Here is a 21,831-nt window from a genome sequence, read left to right as displayed (position 1 = left end):
AAGCTGCTTGTAACAGCTCTGAAAGGAGCAGATGAGTGTTTCCTGTACTTACACGTGCTGGAAACATCTGTCCAACACATTGAATTAAAGAATTTCTCTTGATGTGCTGTCTGACCCCTAATGCTGAGGAACTTCGGTACTGTTTTCCTTGTGACTTCCCCCATCTCTTTCTTAAGCTGTCTTTTCGACGTACTTTTCCGTAGCTGGAGCTGTGAGAATGGACGAGACTTTGCCTTCCACATCTGTCTTAGCAACCATACCACTTCCTGCTATGAATCATCTGAAGCACTTTTTTCTTTCATTATTTTGTTTAAGGGTGAAGGCACATTTGTTTTCCTGAAGCCGCAAATGAATCTCCGCACTCTGGCAGCCAAGCCTTAAATGAAGGCTCTGCTGTGAAAGTGTTCAGAGGAAGGAAGTGCCTCCCTATCACTGTGATCACAGACAAGCTCTCAGGGCAGCTCCTTCCCTTACAGGCTCAGGCTGTGGTCAGAGGAACTACAAACTTCATCAGTCCTTGGAGGGATGCCGCAAAATGTCTCATTTGTTTGTACATTAATGTCAAACGTGCAGTGATCTGAAGGTTTCAGAAGCTCATCTCTATAGTGCTAACTTTAAAACTATGTCTGGGGAGGGGTGCCTAATCTTTTATCTGAAAAGTCTCAGCTATGTTTTGAATCCTCTCTTGGAGGATCTTCGCAGCTTTCATTTTCCAGGGCTCACTGATGACACACATTTTAGTTATAGGAGTCCAAAATGAGGCATTTTTTTTTTTGTCCTAAGGATGATACTGCTCCCAGGAACTTGAGCAATTGCTGTGTTCTAATTTCTGTATTTAACACAGAGATGAAATCCAAAATCCACTCTCTTGGTTTTATCTTCAAATCCCTCCACCCTGAAAAAGTACATTAGCTATGAAGTTGTTAAAAAATTTTTCCTTATTAATTTTTCTAGGAAAACGTCAGATTCACCACTTAGGAAACCAGCTTCAACTCAACCAACATTGTCTGGATACTGCCTTCAATTTTTTCAAGATGGCCGTGAGCAAGCACCTAACCCGGGGCAGAAAGATGACCCATGTAATTGCTGCGTGTCTCTACCTGGTGTGCAGGACAGAAGGAACTCCTCGTATCCTTTCACAATTGTGCAGTATGAAAGTTATCGCTTGGTAACCTACATAAAACGCCTATGTGGGAGGAGAAAACGTTCACTGTTGAACAATAAAAACCATATTTTGGCAAGCTAGCTGTTCCAACTAGGACTTTTTTTTCTAAATTTGAAGAGGTAAGTGTTTAGAACCTAATGTTGTTGCTGTTATAATGAAGTGAGTGGGATTTTTTTCCTGTGGTTCAGCTAAAAGTTTTCCCATTCTAAATATACAATACTTACTAGTGTTTTCATGGATCCACAAATTTCTGTGTACCCTCAATAACTTCTTGTTTCTCAAAATTTTCTTCTAGTGTAACTGTTCTTTTCCTGTGCTTTCCTTGGGATTGTTTATTTGTTTGCCTCTTGCACTTCCAGCATTAAAATACAGATCTCAATTCCTCTGGATTTTCCATTGAAATACTTGAATTTCCTTCTTTTAATGCTTGTGGGAAGGACAATATCACTACTGTTTGAGTTTTGGGGGAAAATGCATTTGATAAACTAGGAAATTTACTTAAAGATCATCTGGGAAATCCATAGCTGGAGATGGAACGGCGCGCAGGTTAGAGTTGCAAGTGAGTGCTACTTGCTCTAGACATTCCTATTTTTGTTTTTACATCTTTAAAACGTTCGTAACCTCTAAATATTGATAGGTATCCAAATGTATTTGTTTTAAATATGCTTTTTAAAATGTTATGTTGCAGTTGCTGGAATTGGGAGATTAGTAGCACAAACTCAAAAGAATACAAGCAATTACTTCTGTATTTTTTAGCTGTCCTTTTCTGCTTTGAAGCAGTTTGCGTATACCATCAGTTTTCTATTTGACGTTTTCTTCCCCTCGTATTGTTTGCATTGCTACATTTCTTTTATCAGTTGAAGAGCTTAGGTTTTCTTTTAATATCTGAGATTTTTTACTTTTGGGAACTGCATTCAGTATTTTAAAGTTACTGCTTTCTGATAACGTTGTGGTCATTACATATTACATACATATTATTGTATTTCTTAAATTTTCACAGATACCACAAAATTTAAAGGAAGACTTATTACATTAGTCTTTTCTAATGTAAAGTCTTTGTGCAAACTTTGAATGGTATAAGTCTAGAGTTACCATAAAGACAGCATTGAATTGCAAACTGCCAATATTTTTTTTATGCCCATGTCAAATTTTAAAAGCAATTTATTTATAGTCATTATCCGATACTGTTAAACAAAGCTTAGCCTTAATATGCAAGTCCATTTTTCCCCACTGATAGTGATGGGGAGGAAAAAAAAAAAGCATTTGAAGCAGTATGAGCTGTTTTGAGTGATTTAAGTGTGGCTTACTCTTCTAACAAGAATTCTTTGCCTGTTTGACATATCCTTTAAAGTACATCAGCATCTATCTCAGTTATGTGCAAGACGTACTGGTCTGGTTGACGCTTCATAAATACCTGAATTAATTTTTCCACCTTTTTCGTTAAATGGAGATCATTTCCTGTGCCTTATCTTACATATGAAATGCTGGAAGCATGGTATGAAGGAGACTGCATAGATAGTCTCTGTCTTTCTGTATTAATGTCACAAAGAACTCCATCTCCATGTGCATGGTTACTGTGCCACCTGGGATTCAAGATGTGGTAACACATGACTGTATGGCTCAATTCTGTTGAAGCTTATTTTTTAAAAATCAGAAACTTCATTTTGTAACTGTTATAAAGAATTTAAGTGTATTACTTCAGGAGAGTGAGTTCTGGCTCTTCCTGTGTTCTGCTGGTTTATTTTTCTTGTTTTTGTTTTTATGCACTTAATACCAGTGTAGTTTAAAAATCAAACCTCAAATTAGAGATTCTAAACATTGAATTGTAAATTGCTTTTCTGATTTCTTACGCTTCCATTAGAAATTTGAAAACCTGAGAGAGAGGTGCGTGTTGCTTACCTTTGAAATTAAAATGTGTTCAAGTCTCTATAGATTAATTACAGCGATCACTATCAGTGTGTTGTATTTATTTTCAGCATAGATCTGGCAATGTACAAATGTTCTATAGGGGCAGAATTGATCCCGAAACCTTTGAATCCAGAGAGACCAAGAGCAGGTGTAAAGAATAGCACAGTGATGAGATGGTTTAGCGACAATGAAGATGCACGTTCTGGGTATTAAGCCTGCAATTGGTCTTGGTCTTCTGTAGAATTGAGTAAGAGGATGGTATGGAAAGAGAAGAAATACAGTGTACGAAGTATATACAATATTTGTAACACTTCAAGATTTATGTAACGCTGCTAAAGAGATTTACAGATCTTTATATGTTTGTTGTTGTTGTGTTGGATGTAGAACTCTTATGAAGAAGTTACTTGGAAGAAGGAAAAATTATTTGGGGGGGAAAAGAAAATTCAATACTTCAGTGAGTGTGTGTTTTAGAGGAAAGAGATAAAATGGGAGCAGATGCAAAGAGCAACGTTTTCAAAACTTAGAGATAATGCCTTGGTTTTGGGAGGCCCAAATGAATCAGTGGAGTGACTTGAGAGTCATAGAGGCAGGAGAGATTAGATGGGAACAGATTAGTTTTTGAAGTGGAAGACAGTACATTTCTTACAAAATAATATGGTAGAGGGAGCAAAATGTGTATGTGGTCTCGGGAAGTACAGCTAGGTGTAGTTGGGCTGAAGAGGCAAGAAATGGTGGTGTGTGCTTAGCAGTGTCAGAATGAAAGGAGTGGGAAGCATTTGGAGAGGGAAAACAGAATTTAATTGTCTGCACTGAGCTCGGTTTGAGGGAATGGAATGTATTTATCTTACGTGGATATCTGCTTATTCTTCTTTTTTCGTAACGTACGTGTCGCCAGCCAGCCTCTGAGAAAATGTGAGGAAAATTCTAGCCAAGTCTGCTGCTGCATTCTGAATTATGCTTGAGCACCCTCAGCCTGAAATGGCAAAACAATAAGTTCTTAGTGGTTCCTGTGTGCTGTTTAATTAATACAAAAATGCAGAGTGCTCACGTAATACAGCTAAATGCTTAGTTCCCTCTAAGTTATAGACTTCAGATTTAGAAAAAAATTATCTCAACGGCATCTTTTATTTATAATTCTTTGGAAAGCTTAATCCTTTATCTGCAACCCGAATTCATGTTACACCAGTTTATGGCTTTCATTATCTTATTTGACACAGAAACCCACAATGCAGTAACTTTGACATAGCTTTTCATTTACGTTGTTTATGTTACTTGTCAGCGTTAATGCGCTAAAGGAAGATGGCTTACTAGCTATTAGCAGTATTTGGGAGGGGTTTCACCCTTTTGATGAGCTACCTACAGAAACTTTAATTTATTATTCTCTTCATAAAACCTATCTGTATTTTCAGTGCTAGAAGTAAAGCTGTAATGCAAAAAAACATCAGTATGAAGGAGATGATGGTTTTGAACCACCAGGTCTGTCCGAGCCGGGAGCCTCCCAGGGGCTGGGCAGCTCTGAGCACCCCCAGGCCATCTGACTACAGCTGGCACCACAAGCGCTCAGGGCACTGCAGCCTCCAGCTTGTAATTCGTTTCTTGGAATAGCAACAGTCCTTGGGTGTTTCTCTTTAATGTTTTGAACAGCTTTTCCACCCCTACATATGTTTGAATGGAAACAAAGGGCTCTTTAGCTGGCTCTGCCGTTTCCGGGAGGGAGAAGCTGGGAAGCGCCAGGCCGGGCTGTGGGTGACTTATGGGCTGGGCTGCAGGCCCCGGGGTCACTGGGAACAATGTGGGCTGGAGGGGGCTGTCCAGGTGCAGTATCAGTTTGTTTTCATCAAGGAACATTTCATTCTGTTTGTGGTCCTTTTTTGCTATACACAGCTGCGATAGAAGCTGTGTGACTGTCCACGGTTTTGTTTTTAGTGCTTTCCAATGCTACCACCTGGGCTTTTTATCAGTAACATTTTACACAGTAAAAGTCTTTTATCTCCCTCACTACCACCACCTTAACCCCTCCCCCCTGAAGCTCTTTGGAAAATGCTCCCTTAGTTGTAAACCAAATCTTATTGTATGAAACCTTAGTAAATAAAAGCTTTTCCACATGAGAAGAGTTCTCACAAAGTTCTCTTGCCAGCTATCTTGTGTCAATATCCCAGAGTTTGTCCATGGAGGCAAGTTCAGGGCAGGTTTTTCCCCCTGGTGCAGCCTTCTCAGCTCGATGTCCACGTTTTTCAGGTGACTTCAGCAGCATTTTGTACTCAGAGGAATGGGATGTGTTCCTCCAGGTCAGTGCAGGGCAGCCAAGTGAGGCCTCTTCTCAGAGCTGTTTGTAGAGGAGCCTTCCTGCTAAATGTTGAAGCAAAACAACCTCTTAGATGTGAGTGCTGGGAGCAGAAGGTGAGGGGGAGAAAGTTTGGTGCCTTGCTTTCTTGTGTGTAAACTTGCATTGAGTCAGAAAGTGTCAGGCGCTTTTCCTCCCCTGCTTCCTCTGAGCCCAAGCCTCCCTTTTGTTTGAGGAAGGATCGCAGAGGCATAGCAGGATGCCAGCAGGCAAGAGAGATCTGGGGAAAAAAACCCGGGCATCTCCTCTCTGAATGGGGCACTACTTCGTTATTTCCTATTTGTCTGCAGTATTTGCACTCTATTGCCAAGCTCTTTGAATGCCTCCCCATTTCATGTGTTTATTTTTATGTCACAGTAAGGGAAGTTGAGAGTATTTATCTTCATTTTCCAAGTGTGGAACGGAAGCTAAGTGACACATTCAAAGTCACCCCGAAAATCTGAGATGGAGTAAGGAATTGATCTCCTTAATCTTGGATTAGGCACCAGTCAGTGAACCTTTCTCCTTTTTTGGACTTTGCAAGAGGTGTTCAGCTGATTTTCCTTGGAGCAGTATCAGGTTCTGTTGGCTTCCATACTATCTTGGGAAGCTGTACAGCCTCATGTTGAGGGCCTTTGATGGATACATTCTTTGTTTCCCCACTAACACTTCAAGGTCTATCTTTGCAAGGAAAAGAGCAAGACTTCCTTCTTTAATAGAAATGAAAAATTAGATCTCCAGCAATCTTTCGACCTCTACTAAACTTCCTGGAGCCAGCAGGCTGTAGTGTACCCAATTAGAAAGTTAACTTTCGAAATTAGACTTTAGTCAACAAAATTTTAGAGCTCTACTTAGGGAAGTTTATAAAAATGGTTTATATTTCTCTTTTGACTGTCTTTTTAGTCACTGACCTTTTAATTAAATATGGTTGCATTCAAAATGTATTGTGTTTTTTTTCAAATATTGAGTTTGACAAAGGCGTAAGATATTGAAAACTGGTTTTAAATTGTGTAGTTAAAAATGCATGTAATATTTACCAAAGTAAATTGCTTCATTTCACCAGATTATTATTATTATTTTGTTATAAAAGAAACCACTGTCTTACTTCCAAAGAGGATGCTTGGACTGGAAGTCTTGGAAGAGCCTTGTCTGCTTCAGAATGAAATTTAAAAAGCGGCAGGCTTTTGTGTGTCTGGATTTCAGCTGGGAGAGTTTCACCCTATTCATGAAAACCTGCGACCTTAAATACATTGCAGATATTGTTACCCCATTTTACTTGCATCTTATTCTGAGGAGCTCATGTATTTTGTAGTGCCTAGCTTGTAAGTTCATTCCTATTTGATACCACAGAAGGAAATGGTAAAGATGTAAGGAGGAAGACAGTCAGGAACATTAACAGAAATGTAGTTTCTGTATCTCCCTTTTGCCCTGGGTTCCAACCTTTCCAACTCTCTCCTCTAGGGCTGAGACTGCTGTATTTCCACAGCTGGGCTTGTGACATGAAGCTAACGTATCCAGTCTCCTTTTCCATGTAGTGAAGGAGACTCATAAGATTTTTCACTTGACAGTTCTGCTTCACGCTTTTTTGCCACACAGGGAGATGCAAGTGCATTGCTGAGGGAATGAGATGTTTCATGTTTCCCGCTGATGGGAAAGACGGACAAACTTTCCACGTGCTCGTTGACACAGTATGCAGGCTTGTTCTCTCTCTGGTTTTGTTTGCTGTGAATCTGAATTCATAAAATGATCTCGAGAGCTTCACAGAAGAGCCTGCGATTCCCTTAGGTCTTGTACCTGTCGGTCCCATGCGGATGTCTTTGTAGTATCTAGAATGAAGATAGGTACTTGCATATAACACTTGAGTTGTTCCACTTGTATCTGATGGCTTGCGGTGTCTTTTAATGGGAATTCCCTCTTAGGAAGAAAATGACCTGAAGCCTTTCGGTCTGGTAGAATGGCTCTGCCCCAGGGGCACAGGGCCTTCAGGTTCTTCTCTTGTCCCTTGGGAGAAAAAAAGCCAAAAACCTCACTTGTGCATGACTCGGATATGGCAGGAAAATAGTGAGTGCAGCTTCTGAATAGCATTATCCTGCAGAGTGCCTTGTCTCTGAAAGTCATTGGGGCATTCCAGACCATAATTTTAATGCGGAGATTCTGTACTTGGATGACTTTCTTTGTTCCTCTAAGATTTTGAAAATCATATAGAAGGGAAACTTTACATTGTGGAGTGTGTCAAGTCAACATCTTGCCGTTTAAATGCTTGTGCTAAATGCCCGTTACGGATGCTGCAGGGAGGGAGGGGAAAAGCTGCTGTAAGTGCAGTGGTGATAATTGACCCACTTAAGAGAGCTGCTCTAATTTTGCATGTTACAGCATCCTGGAAATTCAGATAAGAATGTTGATCTCTCCAGCTAATAGGATTTCTAAATATATCATCCAAAAGAAGCAGGAGGACTGTAATTTTGCCTGTCTGTGTGTGTTGAGGCTAATCTTTTGTTTAAGAACTGCACACTCTGAAAATCTGCTTTTTTATTAACTTGTTACTAATTTGGGAAAGAGAAGTATTTGACCCCTGGTGCTGGCGTGGAGGAGACCTGATTCTGCCCCATCAAATTCAGTGTCGAAATTCTCACCGCTTCTGCGTGTTAGTGACCAACTTTTTTCCCTGTGGGTTCTGGCACCCGGCAGGTGGCTGAGATTGTCAGCAGTTCCATAATGCAGCTTTAAACAAAGCCTCTGCAGAGATTGGGGAGGGGGCGGGGTCACAAGATGGCCCATAAAGATTACAGATTAGGTGGTTTCTTGTAGTTTTGCTGTTTCTGTTTTCCCCATTCAAGTGAAATTTTGAACAGTGAAGGTCAATATAATCCTCTTCTGAAATTTGACTGCAGAAGTACTTCTTTTTTTGCGTTAGAACAAAGTGTTTCATGTCTCTCTCCAAGCAGTTCTTTCTCAAAATAACACTGATGGATGTGACTCTGGAAAGCATGGCTTTTAATTACAGTAGAGCTTTTGCGCCTTATTGTGTTTTAATTTTGGAGGTCCTTTGCCCTTGCCCATCACATCTGCCTGTGCTGGGAGAAAACCTACCATTGCGGTCCCTCTTTGGAAGGAACAAGCGTTGCTCTGTAAACTTCTGGATTAGGTCCTCCCAAGCCTTTGTCGCTGTGGGCTTGAATCGCATTATGGGCAGGTAGAACAAGTGCTCATTGTTTGGCAGCCCCGTGCTCTCACCGTGTCGGGCCTTGTGTAACACAGAAATACTTGCAGCAGAAGAATCTGTGCCAGATTTTTCTTATGCTTGCAATAACGGACTGTTTAAATTCATGGCATGTTTTGCAGCCTTAGTAATTGAGTTCCAGTTTGGAACTCCATTTTGGAGTTTTTGAGTTGGTGAGACATTCCTGTGATAGAGGTGAAATGAGGAAAGAAAGAGGAGTGGGGAGCAGGAAAGCTGTGAAGGCAGTGACAGCAGTGAGGTGAAAATATGAGGGGCAGCCCTAAAATACCAGCAGCACGGACTGGGGGTGAGGCATTGAAAAAGCAGCAGAGACACGGGATCTAAGGAGGTGAATGAAGTCCTGAGCGATAGACGGGGTGATGAATGAGGGGAGGGAAATGTGATGGCAGAGGGCCTCCTGCAAGTGAAACAAATACAAAGAAGGGATGATAAGGAACGGAATTACACCTCTGATGTCTTTGACCTTCAGTTATCCTTGTGTGGTTGTGAAAATAAATATTTAATAATCTTCTTAAAAGGCTGTTTAAAAGAGGAAATGATTAGGTTGGCTTTCTGCTTAATTCAGAAATTTCTCTCTGCATCTGAATTTTGGTGCTTATGTCAGCAAAAACAGCATTATAACTGGGTAATGTTTTGAACCCGATGGGAGCTCGTATGTTGCAAACACCAGCTAAATAAAAAGCAGTGTGGTATGGCTGGTCATTGTATAGCACATTCTTGCTTTTGTCAGAGGATATGCTGCTTGTGGGGTGGGGTGCGGAGGAGACGCTTCCCCTTCCTTCTCTGTGCCCCTGCCCTCCCCTTCTCTGAAAGAAAAATAAAAGTTACCTGATGCTTTGTTTAAAGAAACCCTGGCAGGAAAGCCAGTCAATCACTATTGATGCTTTTGTTGCGTTCACTGAAAAATATATTCCTGGTTGTAGCCGTTGCTAATGATTTTTGCATTTTAATACTTCAGAAGTCATTTAGAAAATTAAATGCTCTCTTCCATCCAAATCATTTTGAAGATTCTATATTTGCATTTTAATGCAGTAAGAATGATGCCTTAGAAGACAATTTCATATTCTTAAATAGTTTAATTAAGATCGGTAATGCCAAATAGAGTAAATAAAATCCACCGAATTGAGACCAATACACTTCTGTGTTTGCTATCTGCAAATACTACTTCAGCTGAGTTTGAGGAAAGTAGGAGTTTTAAATGAGACCTGAAACAACCAAAATCTTGATTTCTTCCAGAGATCTGCTTTTGAAGCCAAATGTTCCCCATGCCTTCTTTATTTTGACTTGCTAATTGGAAATAAGATGTTGAAGATAATGTGTGCTTTGAAGTTTGTGTATTGTGTATTTTATTTAGATTTGATCCTTTAAACATTTGACAATAAAACATAAATTGCGGAGCTCTTTTCTTTAGATCAGCTGTAAGTGAATCACTTATGTTTTCAACACCCTTCCACTTAGGAGAAAAGCAGTAGTCTCAGTAATGTTTTGACGGCGTCTGTTGGTAAAGTGCTATGAGATTTGCTAATCAGTACTTTTAAATGGAGATATATAACTGTTTCTTCAGTGGTGAAACATCTTGTCTGCCAAGAATAAAGTCCTGTGCCTAGACACGGAGTAGAAATCAGTTCTCTTAAGATTCCTTTTGTATTGGTAAGCAGGAAGGAACTGCAAATGTGTATACATTTTATGCTATTGCACGTGAACTGCTAATGATGGAAAGCAAGTTTTGAAAGAAGGGAAAAGTCTCTTAGCTATATAGGCTGGGGAAAAAAAAAAAACCAACAAAACCTGGCAAAGAATGGCATCTAACTTATTTCACAAGTTCCATAATCTTTTTAATGTGATGAGAAAATTATGCAGTAGAAATGCGCATTCGGCAGCGTGGGGCTGCATTAGGACAGAGTGGATGTGTCCTAACTGAAACACATAAGTGTGACATGAAAATACTGCACTGCTAACATTGCCTCTGTCTTACTGTCAGGGGATTTTCTCACCTTATCACTTCTGCGGCTTTTTGGTGGTTTGTGTGTTCTTGTGATTGTTTTTTTCCCCATTCTTTAATTGGTCCTTGTACCTTTTTATTGTGCTTGTAGAGAGTCTTTTAGCCTTACAGTTTCCACTGGGAAACGAAGTAGTTACTGCCATTTCAGGTAATGTAATGTATGGCACGATTGTAGGATAAACAAAGAGCAGGTGATTCAGGTTAGGCTGCAGAAAACGTGAGAGGTTACCTCAACTTGCTGCTCTGTGAGAAAGCAGCACTGTGTCCTTGCTTTGCAAGGATTTTGTCCCCTTCTAGCTAGCTTGCATTAGCAACACACTTTTTATTTCTCTCCCTAATGAAGCTGTGGCCTCAGAGTAATGAAGTTCTGCCTATTCAGCTCCAAAGGTTGTTAGGCTGTAGAAGCTCTTTTTTTTTTTTCTTTTTTCTTTCTGTGACTTGTCCTCTTGGGCAAAAGAGCTGAGTGGTCTGCGTTGAGAGTACTTTTTTTCAATTTTCCATAGAAATTACCAGTGGACCATCCTTCTTCAGGGAACCAGGGAAAAAAGAGAGAAATAATTGTAAGTTATTACTGAAGAAGTCTAATTCTAAAGAAACATCTGGAGTTTTCAGCTGAAGTGTCTCAGTTGGTACCCGGAATCAGAGAACATTCTATTCCGTGCGTATCTGGAGTTGAAGGTTTCAGTTTCCCATGTGAGTGCCAATAACTTCTGCAGAATCTAAGTTGAATTTTCTGTATGAAAATTTCTGGTCCTTAAAGGATCAGTCTTCTAGGGAATGCAACAGATGGGCTACATCTGTGCTGTTGTTTCTTAGGGGCTCCCAAATCACTGCATTCTTATCACATCTGGAGTACCCCGTTCATTGCCAATAATTACGTTCAGCACTTATTCAGATAACACTTCTTCAGCTGAAAAATATTTTTGTAAACTTTCAGTATAATATTTATTAGTTTTTGCCTTCTCTCTTCCGCTTACACTCTTGGCTCTTGCTGTGGCAGAGAAACTCAAGTATTGGTTGCTACTATGTTCATTCCTCAGTCCTTTAACCAATGACTTCATTGTCTCAGCTGTTTCTCATAGTCATTCAGTGATGAAACAAGAGAGTGCTCCAGTCCTTGTTTTTTGCTGATACTGCTGGCAGCCCTCCCTATGGAGCTGTAAAAGAGTCACTTTTCTTGCTGCTGCAACTGGAGAAGATGGGAGAGAGAGCAGGAGGCGTGAGTGCTGGCTGAGGAGTAGTATCAAGAACCAGAGAGCGGTGTCAAAAAGAAGCTGCAAAAAAAGTAACTTAAAAAAATTGTTCATTACAAGAATCCTTTTTAACCAAGACATTCAGAAGGTTGTAGAATGGGAGGGAAGAGAAGATAGAGAATTTTCCACCAGCTTCCTAGTAGACAGAGAAGCTGGGATGCATGCAGGGAAATGTTTACGTAGGCCATGTATTTGAAGCTGACAAAATGCAGAGACAATGTAGAAAGCCTGTGTCCCATGTAGGATCAGAGAATGATTTAGATTGGAGGGGGCCTTTCCGGTTCATCTGCTTCTGTTCTCCACTCATGTCCTCAGTAGATTGCTGAAGCCCTACTCAAGTGGAGTTTTTGTTATCTTTAATCATGGTTGTATCCTACTCTTCTTGGGCTTCATGGTAAACATATTTTTTTTCATAGTATCTAATCAGATTTTCTCTTGCTGCAACTTGCATCGCTTGCCTTTTGTTCTGTCACTGTGTGCATCCAAGAAGAATCTGGCTCCTCCTTCACGGTACACCATCATTAGGTGGTTAAGACAGCGTTAGATCTCCTTGCCAAAAGTGTTCTCTGGGCTGCACAAGCCGAGCTGTCTCATCCTCCCATCATACGTACAATGCTGCAGCCCTGTGACCATCTTGGTCACTGTAGGTAGTCCAGGGTGCCAATGTCTGTCTTGAGGACCTAAACCTGAACACAGCCCTCCACATGCAGCCTCATAATTACTGAATAGAGGGAAATAATCACTTCCCCTAACTGCTGCCAGAGTTTCTGCTGATACAGCTCAATATGTGCTTAGTCTTTCTTGATGCAAGAGCGTGCTGCTGACTTCTGCTCAGCTTGTCCATGGGGACCTCCAGCTCCTTTTCTGCAAGCTGTTCTGTAGCTGATCAGTCCCAGACTGTACGGCAGCAAAGGGTTATTCTGTCTCAAGCAGAGGGCTTTTAAACGTAAAGACAGATGCAGTTCCTGCCCACCCTGTTCTCCAACTTGCTGAGGTCTCTCTGAGCACAGCCCTACCTTTTGGTGGATGGACTGCTCCTCCAGCTTAGTGTCAACTGCAGACCTGCCTGTGGTGCCTTCTGCTTTGGTGGTTCAGTGTGAATGAAGACAGAGTTGCCCCTCAGGGATGCCTGTTGTAACTGTCTGCAAGCTGGGCTTTGTGCTATTAAGCCAGCCCTTAGAGCCTGGCAGTCCAGCTACACTTACCTTATAGTCCATCTGTCTATCCTCATGTCACAACAGTTTGGGCACACTGGCAGACTTTTTAACTGAGAGGGTATGTACCTGGTTCAGCTTTTCTCTCAGATTGTTCCTACCCATTTGTTGTGTTTTTCTTGTTTTTTGTTTTTGTTTTTTACCTACTGTATTTATTGTATACGGTTATAATGACCTAATATGCAAACAGGTCTCACGGCAGGGCTGTAATTCCAGTTTGCTCCCCCCTAGCAGAGGGGTAGAATTTACAGTGCTCTGTGGAGGAGGTCAGTGTGACAGTCTTCGTCTTCTGGTTGGAGAGGTGGAGGCACAGAAGTGAAGCAAAGCACATTGCTGAGCGAGGGCAGTGACGCGGTGTAGATGCGTCTGTCCCCCGTGCATCCGAACCACACACAGCAATGCGCTGCCTCCCAGAATGTAGCAGTCGTGTCCTGCGTAGTAGTCTCCTGTGTGATATTATGAAGGCCCTGAAATATGCCTTTCCAACTGTATTTGCACGGTTAAAATTGTGAGGGAGAGCAAGTTCTGCTTGCTAGTTCTGCTGTTGTACTGAGCTTGTTATCAAAAGCCTAGACTGAATTTGTAAGGCTGGGTAGTGGGGGGAAAAATGCTATCTTTTTTCTTGAAAGCTCTGCAAATATGACACAATAAGCAAGCAGCTGTAGGCACGGGACCCACAATAGCATTCTCAGTTGTTGTTCGGAGCAGAGATGTATTTTAGGAGCTTGCTGTAGAATGTTATTTGAAATTACACTGCGTGGTTACAATAAAAATGCTGCAAGTCTGCGTGAAAGGAGTCTAAGGAGATCTTTCCCAGCGTATCACTGACAGTTTTTATTTTCCCAGAGGCAGATGATATGTACATCATTACTGATTTCTTTTTTTTATTTGTGGTTAAGAATTCCAGCAGCTGAGATAAGTTTACAGCTTCTTAAAAACTGATAATGAAAGAGCAGTCTCTGTGCTGTAAGGGAGACATGAGATAAGTACTTTCCACTGCTACAGCATTCAGAAGATAATACAGGGATAAAAGTTTAAAATGACACTTCAAGAAAATATTCCTCTTTTTCCATCTTGATTAAAACCATTTAATGAAGGTTAACTTCTAAGAATGTGAGAAATGTCGTTTGCAACCAAATTAACTCCAGTGTGTTCACTGTGCAATGTTGTTTTGAAATGCTTTGGGAGTTCCTGTTTAAGTGAAGCAAATTTTGATGGTAGTGTCAACAGAATTGCAATGCCAATGATGTGTAGAGAACTGCGGCAGGCTGCTTGCTGAAGGTTTGAGTTTTCAATAGGATATCTGCACGTGTATTCTGGCCACTTCCTTCCTGCTCTCCCCACCCCATACCTCACCCCAGTAAAGTGCTTTCCTCTTGCTCCTCAAGGATCTCCTCATAAAGATGAGTAACCTATTAACAAGCAATTGACGCTCGCTTTATCTTTTTTTAAACACTGAAAAATGGTATGTGTATATATAAAGCGATTTTAGAGCAAATTGGTGCAAAGCTGAACTAAATCTTAACTTTACATTTCTTCCTTCAGTTTATTATAGGAACTTAGCTATGCGTTTAGGATAACGGATCTGTGGAAATTAGGACTGGCATACTTGAAGGGGGGGTCGAGTATCTGATACTCATTGCATCTATTTTCATCATTGGGAACTCAGAATGTAACTTAGCTCTTAAGCCCTTTTTGCGTGTTTGGGACAGGTGGGCAAATTACTGTGTTGATTTGTAAATCACAAACCTGCTAGTTAGATCAACCCATGGTTTGGTCTCTCTCACTAGGGCAGTGAGATGGTCTGAAAGATAGTTATTGATCATAGAGTTCACTAATGGGACTTTATATCAAAAGTACGGTTGTCAGATGGTTCATCTGTCCCTCTGTAGGGAGCTGGGAACTAGAGTCAAAATGATCATTGCTGTAGTAAGAGAATCAAGAGATGTCAGAGCATTTTACCAAGGAAGGGAGAACTATTTATTTGTTTATTATATATATTATGATGCAGAAAGATAACATGCTTTTTGCAGTGCAGTGAGAAAACTGGGAACAGAAACACAGTGTTCCTGCCACCCTGTGTTCCTCTGGGCTGCCTTTCATTTTCCTGGGGAAAACAGCTTGCGAAGGAGAAACTTTCATTTCCCACCCCTTCAGGTGGATAAAGTAGAAAGCGTATCACGTGTTTTCCCTGCTGAATAGATCACGGGGAGGATTTATTCTAGTAATTGACCTCTCTGAAAAGTTAGCTACCTTAAAATCTCTGCTACGTTGTCTTTCTTCGCTGCAATGTGAACTCCTCCCTCCAGCTGCAGTGTTACACTTTCAGCAGGACCAAATTTAATCTTCTTCTAGAGGCAACTTTTCAAGACATAAATTTGTTTTAAATTTAAAATCTGGTGTTTTATGTCCTCGAAGGGGAATGTGTCATGTTGCGCATTGTATCCATTTCAAAGCATGATGCATCACTTGTCTCTCGCCCTGAAAGGTACTTTAAAAATATGTCAGCGGTTTACAGGCAGGTTCGGCCTGGTTCCATGACAATTGGGGTGAGGAACCCATGGACCCACGCCCCAGGAAAGGGAAAAGGGAAAAAAGGGTAAGGAAATGGGCCTGAGAACAAAACAGCGGCAACGATCTGAGGAGAAACAAACTAATTTACTAAATAAGATATCGGAATGCAAAATAACACAATATAATACAATATAATTACAATTTAAGCTAATAAATCCAATACAATGAGAGAGAGTGTCCAAAATTAAAGTAGGCCTTGCTCTAATGCCGACGGTGAGATGGCTGGGGAGCGAGATGCTGCCGGGACAAGAGACAGGACGAGAAGAGGGAACGTCCTGTGATATGTGAACAGTTTTATCTTTCCCTCTGACCGGAAAACGGTCACAGGGCAGCAAAGTCCTCTGGGGAATGTAGTTCTTCTTCTCTTCTGAGAACCAGGTACCCAGAACTATCCACGATCCACAGAACTGGAGCATTAACTCTTTAATTCCTGGTACACTACATGATGTTATGATGTGGAATACCAACAACCAAAAATCATAAAACAATGACAAAATATCAAATAACAATTTTAAGTTAGGAAAGCTATTAAGGTTCTTTTTTTTTATTCTTGAGCCCTGGGCTTGCAGGAACTGAAGATACTTGCTCATGCTGACTGAGATGGCCAGTGCTGATCTCTCCTTTGTGCATTGCTTTGAAGTAAAGGCAAGGTTGTGTATTGTGTCCAGTCCACAGGTGGGTGAATTCAGACATGCTAACGTAGCTGCTTGTGTTTGTTACTGTATCCCAAGATACCTGGCTAGCTGTCTGAGGAGGTAACATGAGTTTTCTGCTCAGCTACTTGTCTAAATAAACCTCCCTTGAATGCTCCAGCAGCAGTACTCTAAAGCATAGCCTGTGCAAAATGTCTGATGTCTTATTTCACAAAATGCTGTTTTTAGTCACTCATTTGGGATAAGCTGTTATTTCTGAACAAAATGGCAAGCATAATTAAAAAAAATACAGAACTTCTTAGTAGAACAGCAAACTGTGTACGCCTCTGTGCTGGTATGACTTACATAGGTTTCTGCTGAAGTGAACAGTCTCAAGTAGAATTATTTTTCATGTTTAGTGCAGACATTTCTTAAAGTGCTGGCTTGGGTTGAGGGTTTCTCAACCCATTGATGCAGTGCATCAGTTCAGCTCCATGTTTTCTGTTCCTTACATTGAACCAGGCTGATTGGAGGAGTTCAGCCAGTGGAAAAGGGGCATGTTGTTCTGACTACCAAGACTGCTGATGAACCGGTGCTAAACACCTCGTTTTCAGCTCCATGCTGTGTTTAAGATGCGTAACAAAGATGGATAGGTGATTGAGGAAGTTTTTGTGAGTTACAGTAATGCCTTTAATCAGACTTGCTTTGAGAAGTAATTAACAGTTAGGTAGTGTTTGTGGAAGACAGCCACAGCTCTGGCTCTGCTCTCCTTCTCTCCTTTCCAAAGAGCAAGAAGCAGCAAGGTGTATGTAGCAGGCTCGCAAAATACACATTAAAGAGCATGTAAAGAAAAACTCCACACTTTTAATTGTGAATAATTAATAACACTGAGGAGCAGGAAACTGAAGAATGAAGAAGACCGAAATTTCCCACTGAGCCCCTGCCCTGATGATGGTTGCACTCGATCTTACAGGTCTTTTCCAACCTAGATGGTTCTGAGTGTTGCTCAGCCCGTGCCCTTGTGGAGAGCTGGTCACATCCACGCAGTGGTCGTGATGGTGGTTTTCCAGCAGAGCTCAGGCCATGGGTGACCACAGGAGTGCAGGCCATGCTCACCTCCTGAGGTGGGCTTTGCTGTCAGCTGGAACACACTGCTGCCAGAAATGGACAACACTTCTCTGTGTTCTGAATCCAGGAGCTCCCTTCGGTGCACTGTGACGAGTATCTAGTTTAAGTAACGAAAGGGTTTCTACAGGCATGTTCCTACCTGCGTCTGATGCAAAAGGGCTTGCAACAGAAATTTATTTTCTGCTTGTGTTACGTGACATACATTGATATATTTCTCTGCAAGGTCTTTTAGAACGGGAAGCTTATTGCAGCCAACTGTTGGATTTTCCACTGGAGGCCATTAGGAAGTCAGCAGCCTCAGAATGGCAAGGATGTCATTCATTTCTTTTTGATGCTGTGCTTTTTTTGTTGTTTAAATAAAGACTCCAGTGTCAGGAATTTCCTGCTGAGTGGCTCTGTTTAACATGTAAGAGATTGGATAACGTGTGTGCATGGGTATATCACGTTCATTGATACTTCCAGGAGAGCAGTGTTTGAGATTCTGTGCAAACTCCTCTGTGCCCCAGCGCAGTTGCACAGCAGCTGCCACTCTCCCATCCCACCAAAATTCTGAGATAATGCCAGTGCATTAGGCTCTGTATGGGCATGAAAGCAAAGGTGTGATGCTTGGCTTCTAGCATGGAAAATGTAAACCATTCTGTATCTACGAAATTTGGGCTGATTCTGGTTTAACACAGCAGGGCAGTGCTACTCTAAAGGTACATCTGGGTGTTGACCGGGTGTAAAGCAGAGCAATGCTGTGTTGAACTTTTGCGCTGGAATCATTTGTGTGCTTTAAACAGGGAAGGTGTTATCAGTTTTCTAAGACCGGTTGACTGTTAAGCAGCTATTCTGCAGGCTCTTGCTCCTTATTTGTTTTAAAGTTTCTCTTTCAGATAAGGTGGGTCTTTGTGTTTTGGGGCTAGCCCGGGAGGACTCTGCAAACAGTGTTACTTTAAAGAGAAATTTGAGAAGGTGGGATGGATGACAGAGAGATTGTCTCAGGCTGTGTTTGAGATGAGTGCTTTAAGCCAGTGTGAGCTGGCACGGCTTCAGAAAGAAATCATCTTGTTTTGCCCTTGCCTGCTTGTTCCTCCCCCAGTCCATCCCCTGCCTTCTATCAGCCCAGGTGTTTGTGCAGTTACGTGTGAGCTGGGGAGTTAATCCAGCTGAAAACAGGCCAAAAAAAAAAAAAAAGGAAAAATATTTATTTATTTCGTGTGGTTCCCTAGGCAGGTTTGCCACATTGCTGCACAAATAGCGGTCCAGGGAAAGTGGTGGTGACAGGCCACAGCGGCGCCAGGTTGAGCCAGGCTGAGGTTATTCTTTGTTCACGCCTGGTGCAAAGTGCCAGGAGGCAAACCATAACCTTAACATCTTCTATTTCCTAAATCTTCCCAAACGCTTCCATTTGGAGCTTTCTGAGAAGCAGATTGTAAGGCTCACAGCAGCGCTGGTTTTCCTTTGCCCCTGCTGGGCTGGGTGTGATTTTCTCTGCTCCGGGTTTCGTTCACTTTTCTCTCCAGCTGCAAACCTGGCTGACACGTGCTGTGTTGATTTCCAGATCGTCAGCTCGGAATAATTCTTCCAAATCCGTACCTTTTATGTTTTGTGAAATGTCCTGGTACAAGTCATAAACATTGTAGAAATTTCATTGCAGGGAAAAGGAAAAACTAAACTCCTTGACTTTTATCTAAGTCTTTACTATTGTCCTCCTTCCCAGCTGCTTTTTTATGCCCTCTCTGTTACTAGCTGGCCATGCTGTGCAGGTTTTTGGACTCTATAGCTTCACCCTCGCTTACGTGTTTGAACTCTTTTCAGGCACACAATGTTTTTTGCAGTCATTTCCACTATTTACTGTTTCTTTTTCTCTTGCAGCCTGAGCTTTGCTCCTTTCCTGGTGCCTCTCTCCTATTCTAGTCTGCCAGCTCCACTCTTCTTTTAAGTTCTTCCTTAAAACTTGCTTCTCCTAGCAACCTCTCTTGTTTTGCCACACCAGTGCTTGTTCAATTTACTCTTCAGGGGAAAGGGTCTCCCTTTCTTGTTCGGAGATGTTTTGTTTTGTGAATGTAGCCAGCTGTTGTTTATGCACGGTCACATCGCCCAGGTTGGAGATGAACTCAGGTCTCTAGAAACGTAATATTTACATTTTCATCCTATGCTTTAATTTTCTCTTCCCGAAGTATACTATCCAGGTTGTCTTTTGGTGGCGTCGTTCACATATTCCTTGCATAGCATCCTGAATAAACGAGGCAGCAAGCTTTTTTGGACAAGAAGTATTTATTTTGTTTTTCTTTTTTGGTTGCGTTGCACTGTGCTGTAAATTTACATGGGACTTTGTAAATACTCCATAGTATCACACAAAGCAGGTTATTTACTTGGAGTCAGTAACTCTCGGGCTGCAGCCTGGCCTGAACTCTTTGAAGACTGTATTCTCTAAGGGCAGCATTTTCAAAAGAGCTGAACACTGACTGAATATTCAGCTAGCCTCACTTGCTTATGGAAATGTTACTGTAAATGGCAATGGCTCTGAAGAAAATTATTAAGAAAAGCAACAGCATTAATTTTGTGACGACTGAGCTGTACGTGCATTGGGGAGTTAGAAGCTTAATGTAGCTTGCTGGCAGTGGGTTCGTCCCGTCGATCTTGTGCCAAATTCAGCAGCCCTCTTGCCCTAGATTTTGTCCTTAGTTGCCAGGTGTAGAGTAGGAGAGAGAGACAACTGGTGTCAGAGGCCGGCTCAGCCCCTGGGTGAGCCAGAAGGCTTCTCTTGTGACTTCAGTTGCAAAGGAGACCAAATCAGGCGGGCTGCACACAGGCTGAAATGTCTGCCTGTCTCCTTTTTAATAGCTCTATCTACGTCGGTGGCTGTACAGTGCTGGAATACCACTGCTGGCTTTGTTGTAACTATGAATATAGAGGTGTTCCACATTCTGAAAGGGAACTACTGGTGATAACGTGCTGGTTGATCCGGGGAAGTGGCCCAGCAGTGCTTTTTGTCCTTAACGATTAAGGAGTTTAAAGTACTGGTTTTATGCAATACAGACATGCAGTTATGTGCAAAGAAGAACAAAACAAAACAAAAAAAAACACATTAAAAAAACCCAAACCACAGACCAAAATGCAATTTTTTTTCTCATGCATTTATCTTCACATAAGTGAAGATAGCTTTTTTTATGAAAATGGCTTTTGTACCTTCCAGTTTGATTTAAGTGCTGTCTTTATGTGTATATGCAAGTGCTATGCAAACTGGTTCTTTGCAAACTTAAGAAACTTTAGAAACTGGCTCCATAGGATTTCAGCCCCGAGGCAAATCTTTGTGAGAGTTATGAGAAATGAGTTTTCTACAAAAGAATTGGTTTGGGTTATTATTTTCTAATCCTGTTAGTTCAGTGTAGTTGGGAAGAGAAATGTTTTTAGAAAACAATTAGTGCTGTCAGTCAGTTTTAATTAATTGCTAATTAAAGGAGTGAAAGTTTGTAAAGCAGCAGAGATTTAATTGTGATAAGTCACAATCAGCAATCACTTGCAGTATGAAAATACAGAAGGGCAAGGATATAGGATTGAAAGATGCAGAACTGGGTTCAGGGCCAGGCAAATGCAGCCACTAATTTTTCACCCTGGTATCACTCTGCTTTGTTGTCCACCAGCCCTTTTATCTTATCTCCATGTGTTTGTTATTGTAGGTGCTTCTGGGAAGCTCTCATCTCGTATGGAGCTGATGCAAAACATAACATTGAAATTGCAAATGTTTGATTTCGTTTAAAATTTGAGAAAAATATGTTTTAATATTCAGAATGCTTGTTGCCTGCTTGTCAGCTATCTTTCTTATTAAGGTTTTCTTTTTTTTTTGTTTGCGGCCAGCTGAATCACTCTTATTGAATACAGAGAAGGAATTCAGATTTAACTATCTTACATACCTACTGGATCTGTTAGGAGTTTTTGTTAGAAGCAGACAGTGTTTTAGTTTCAGCTGAAAAGGGTGAAGCTTCACTATTGGACAGCACAGCTCTCATGAATGTCACATTTCTGCTGAGTGGCTTGTAGTCACGATTCCTTGGCATTAATTTTTCTGTGGTATCACTGATTGTGTAGTAAGCTGTTGTAAACACTAAGGAAAAACTTGAAGGGTAACTTAAGAATACTTCAAAAATAAAATAAATACATTCTCCCCCCAAAAAAACCCAAACAAACAAAAAAGACCTCACCAACCCAAACCAATCTCTCCGCCTTCTCTGTGCTGCTCATGTATGCCTGTGTCTCCAAAATATGACACTACATATTGCACTTCGACACACTGAAATGGACACAGTAAAAACCCATGAAATTGTTTGTTTGAGGCTTTCCTGATTGTTGTAGATTCTGTCACACATTAAAACCAAGACATTTTTAGGAGGGGTAATAACTCGATC

The 21,831-nt window shown here is 41.3% G+C and overlaps 1 protein-coding gene across 3 annotated transcripts in view; it reads left to right on the top strand.

Moving 5' to 3' along the window:
- BRF1 (BRF1, RNA polymerase III transcription initiation factor subunit) overlaps positions 1-21,831 on the top strand; it is a 164,703-nt gene that overhangs the window by 41,145 nt on the left and 101,727 nt on the right. For all 3 annotated transcript variants that reach the window (XM_021400928.1, XM_021400929.1, XM_021400930.1), the window contains one exon: positions 955-1,128. In XM_021400928.1, the coding sequence (XP_021256603.1) occupies positions 955-1,128 (174 nt within the window). The remainder of the gene's footprint in view (positions 1-954; positions 1,129-21,831) is intronic.

Source organism: Numida meleagris, chromosome 6 (genome assembly GCF_002078875.1).
Source record: "Numida meleagris isolate 19003 breed g44 Domestic line chromosome 6, NumMel1.0, whole genome shotgun sequence".
NCBI classification, from domain to species: Eukaryota; Metazoa; Chordata; class Aves; order Galliformes; family Numididae; genus Numida; species Numida meleagris.
Note: the sequence above shows the minus strand (reverse complement) of the source record. Positions and strands in the feature narration are given on the sequence as shown.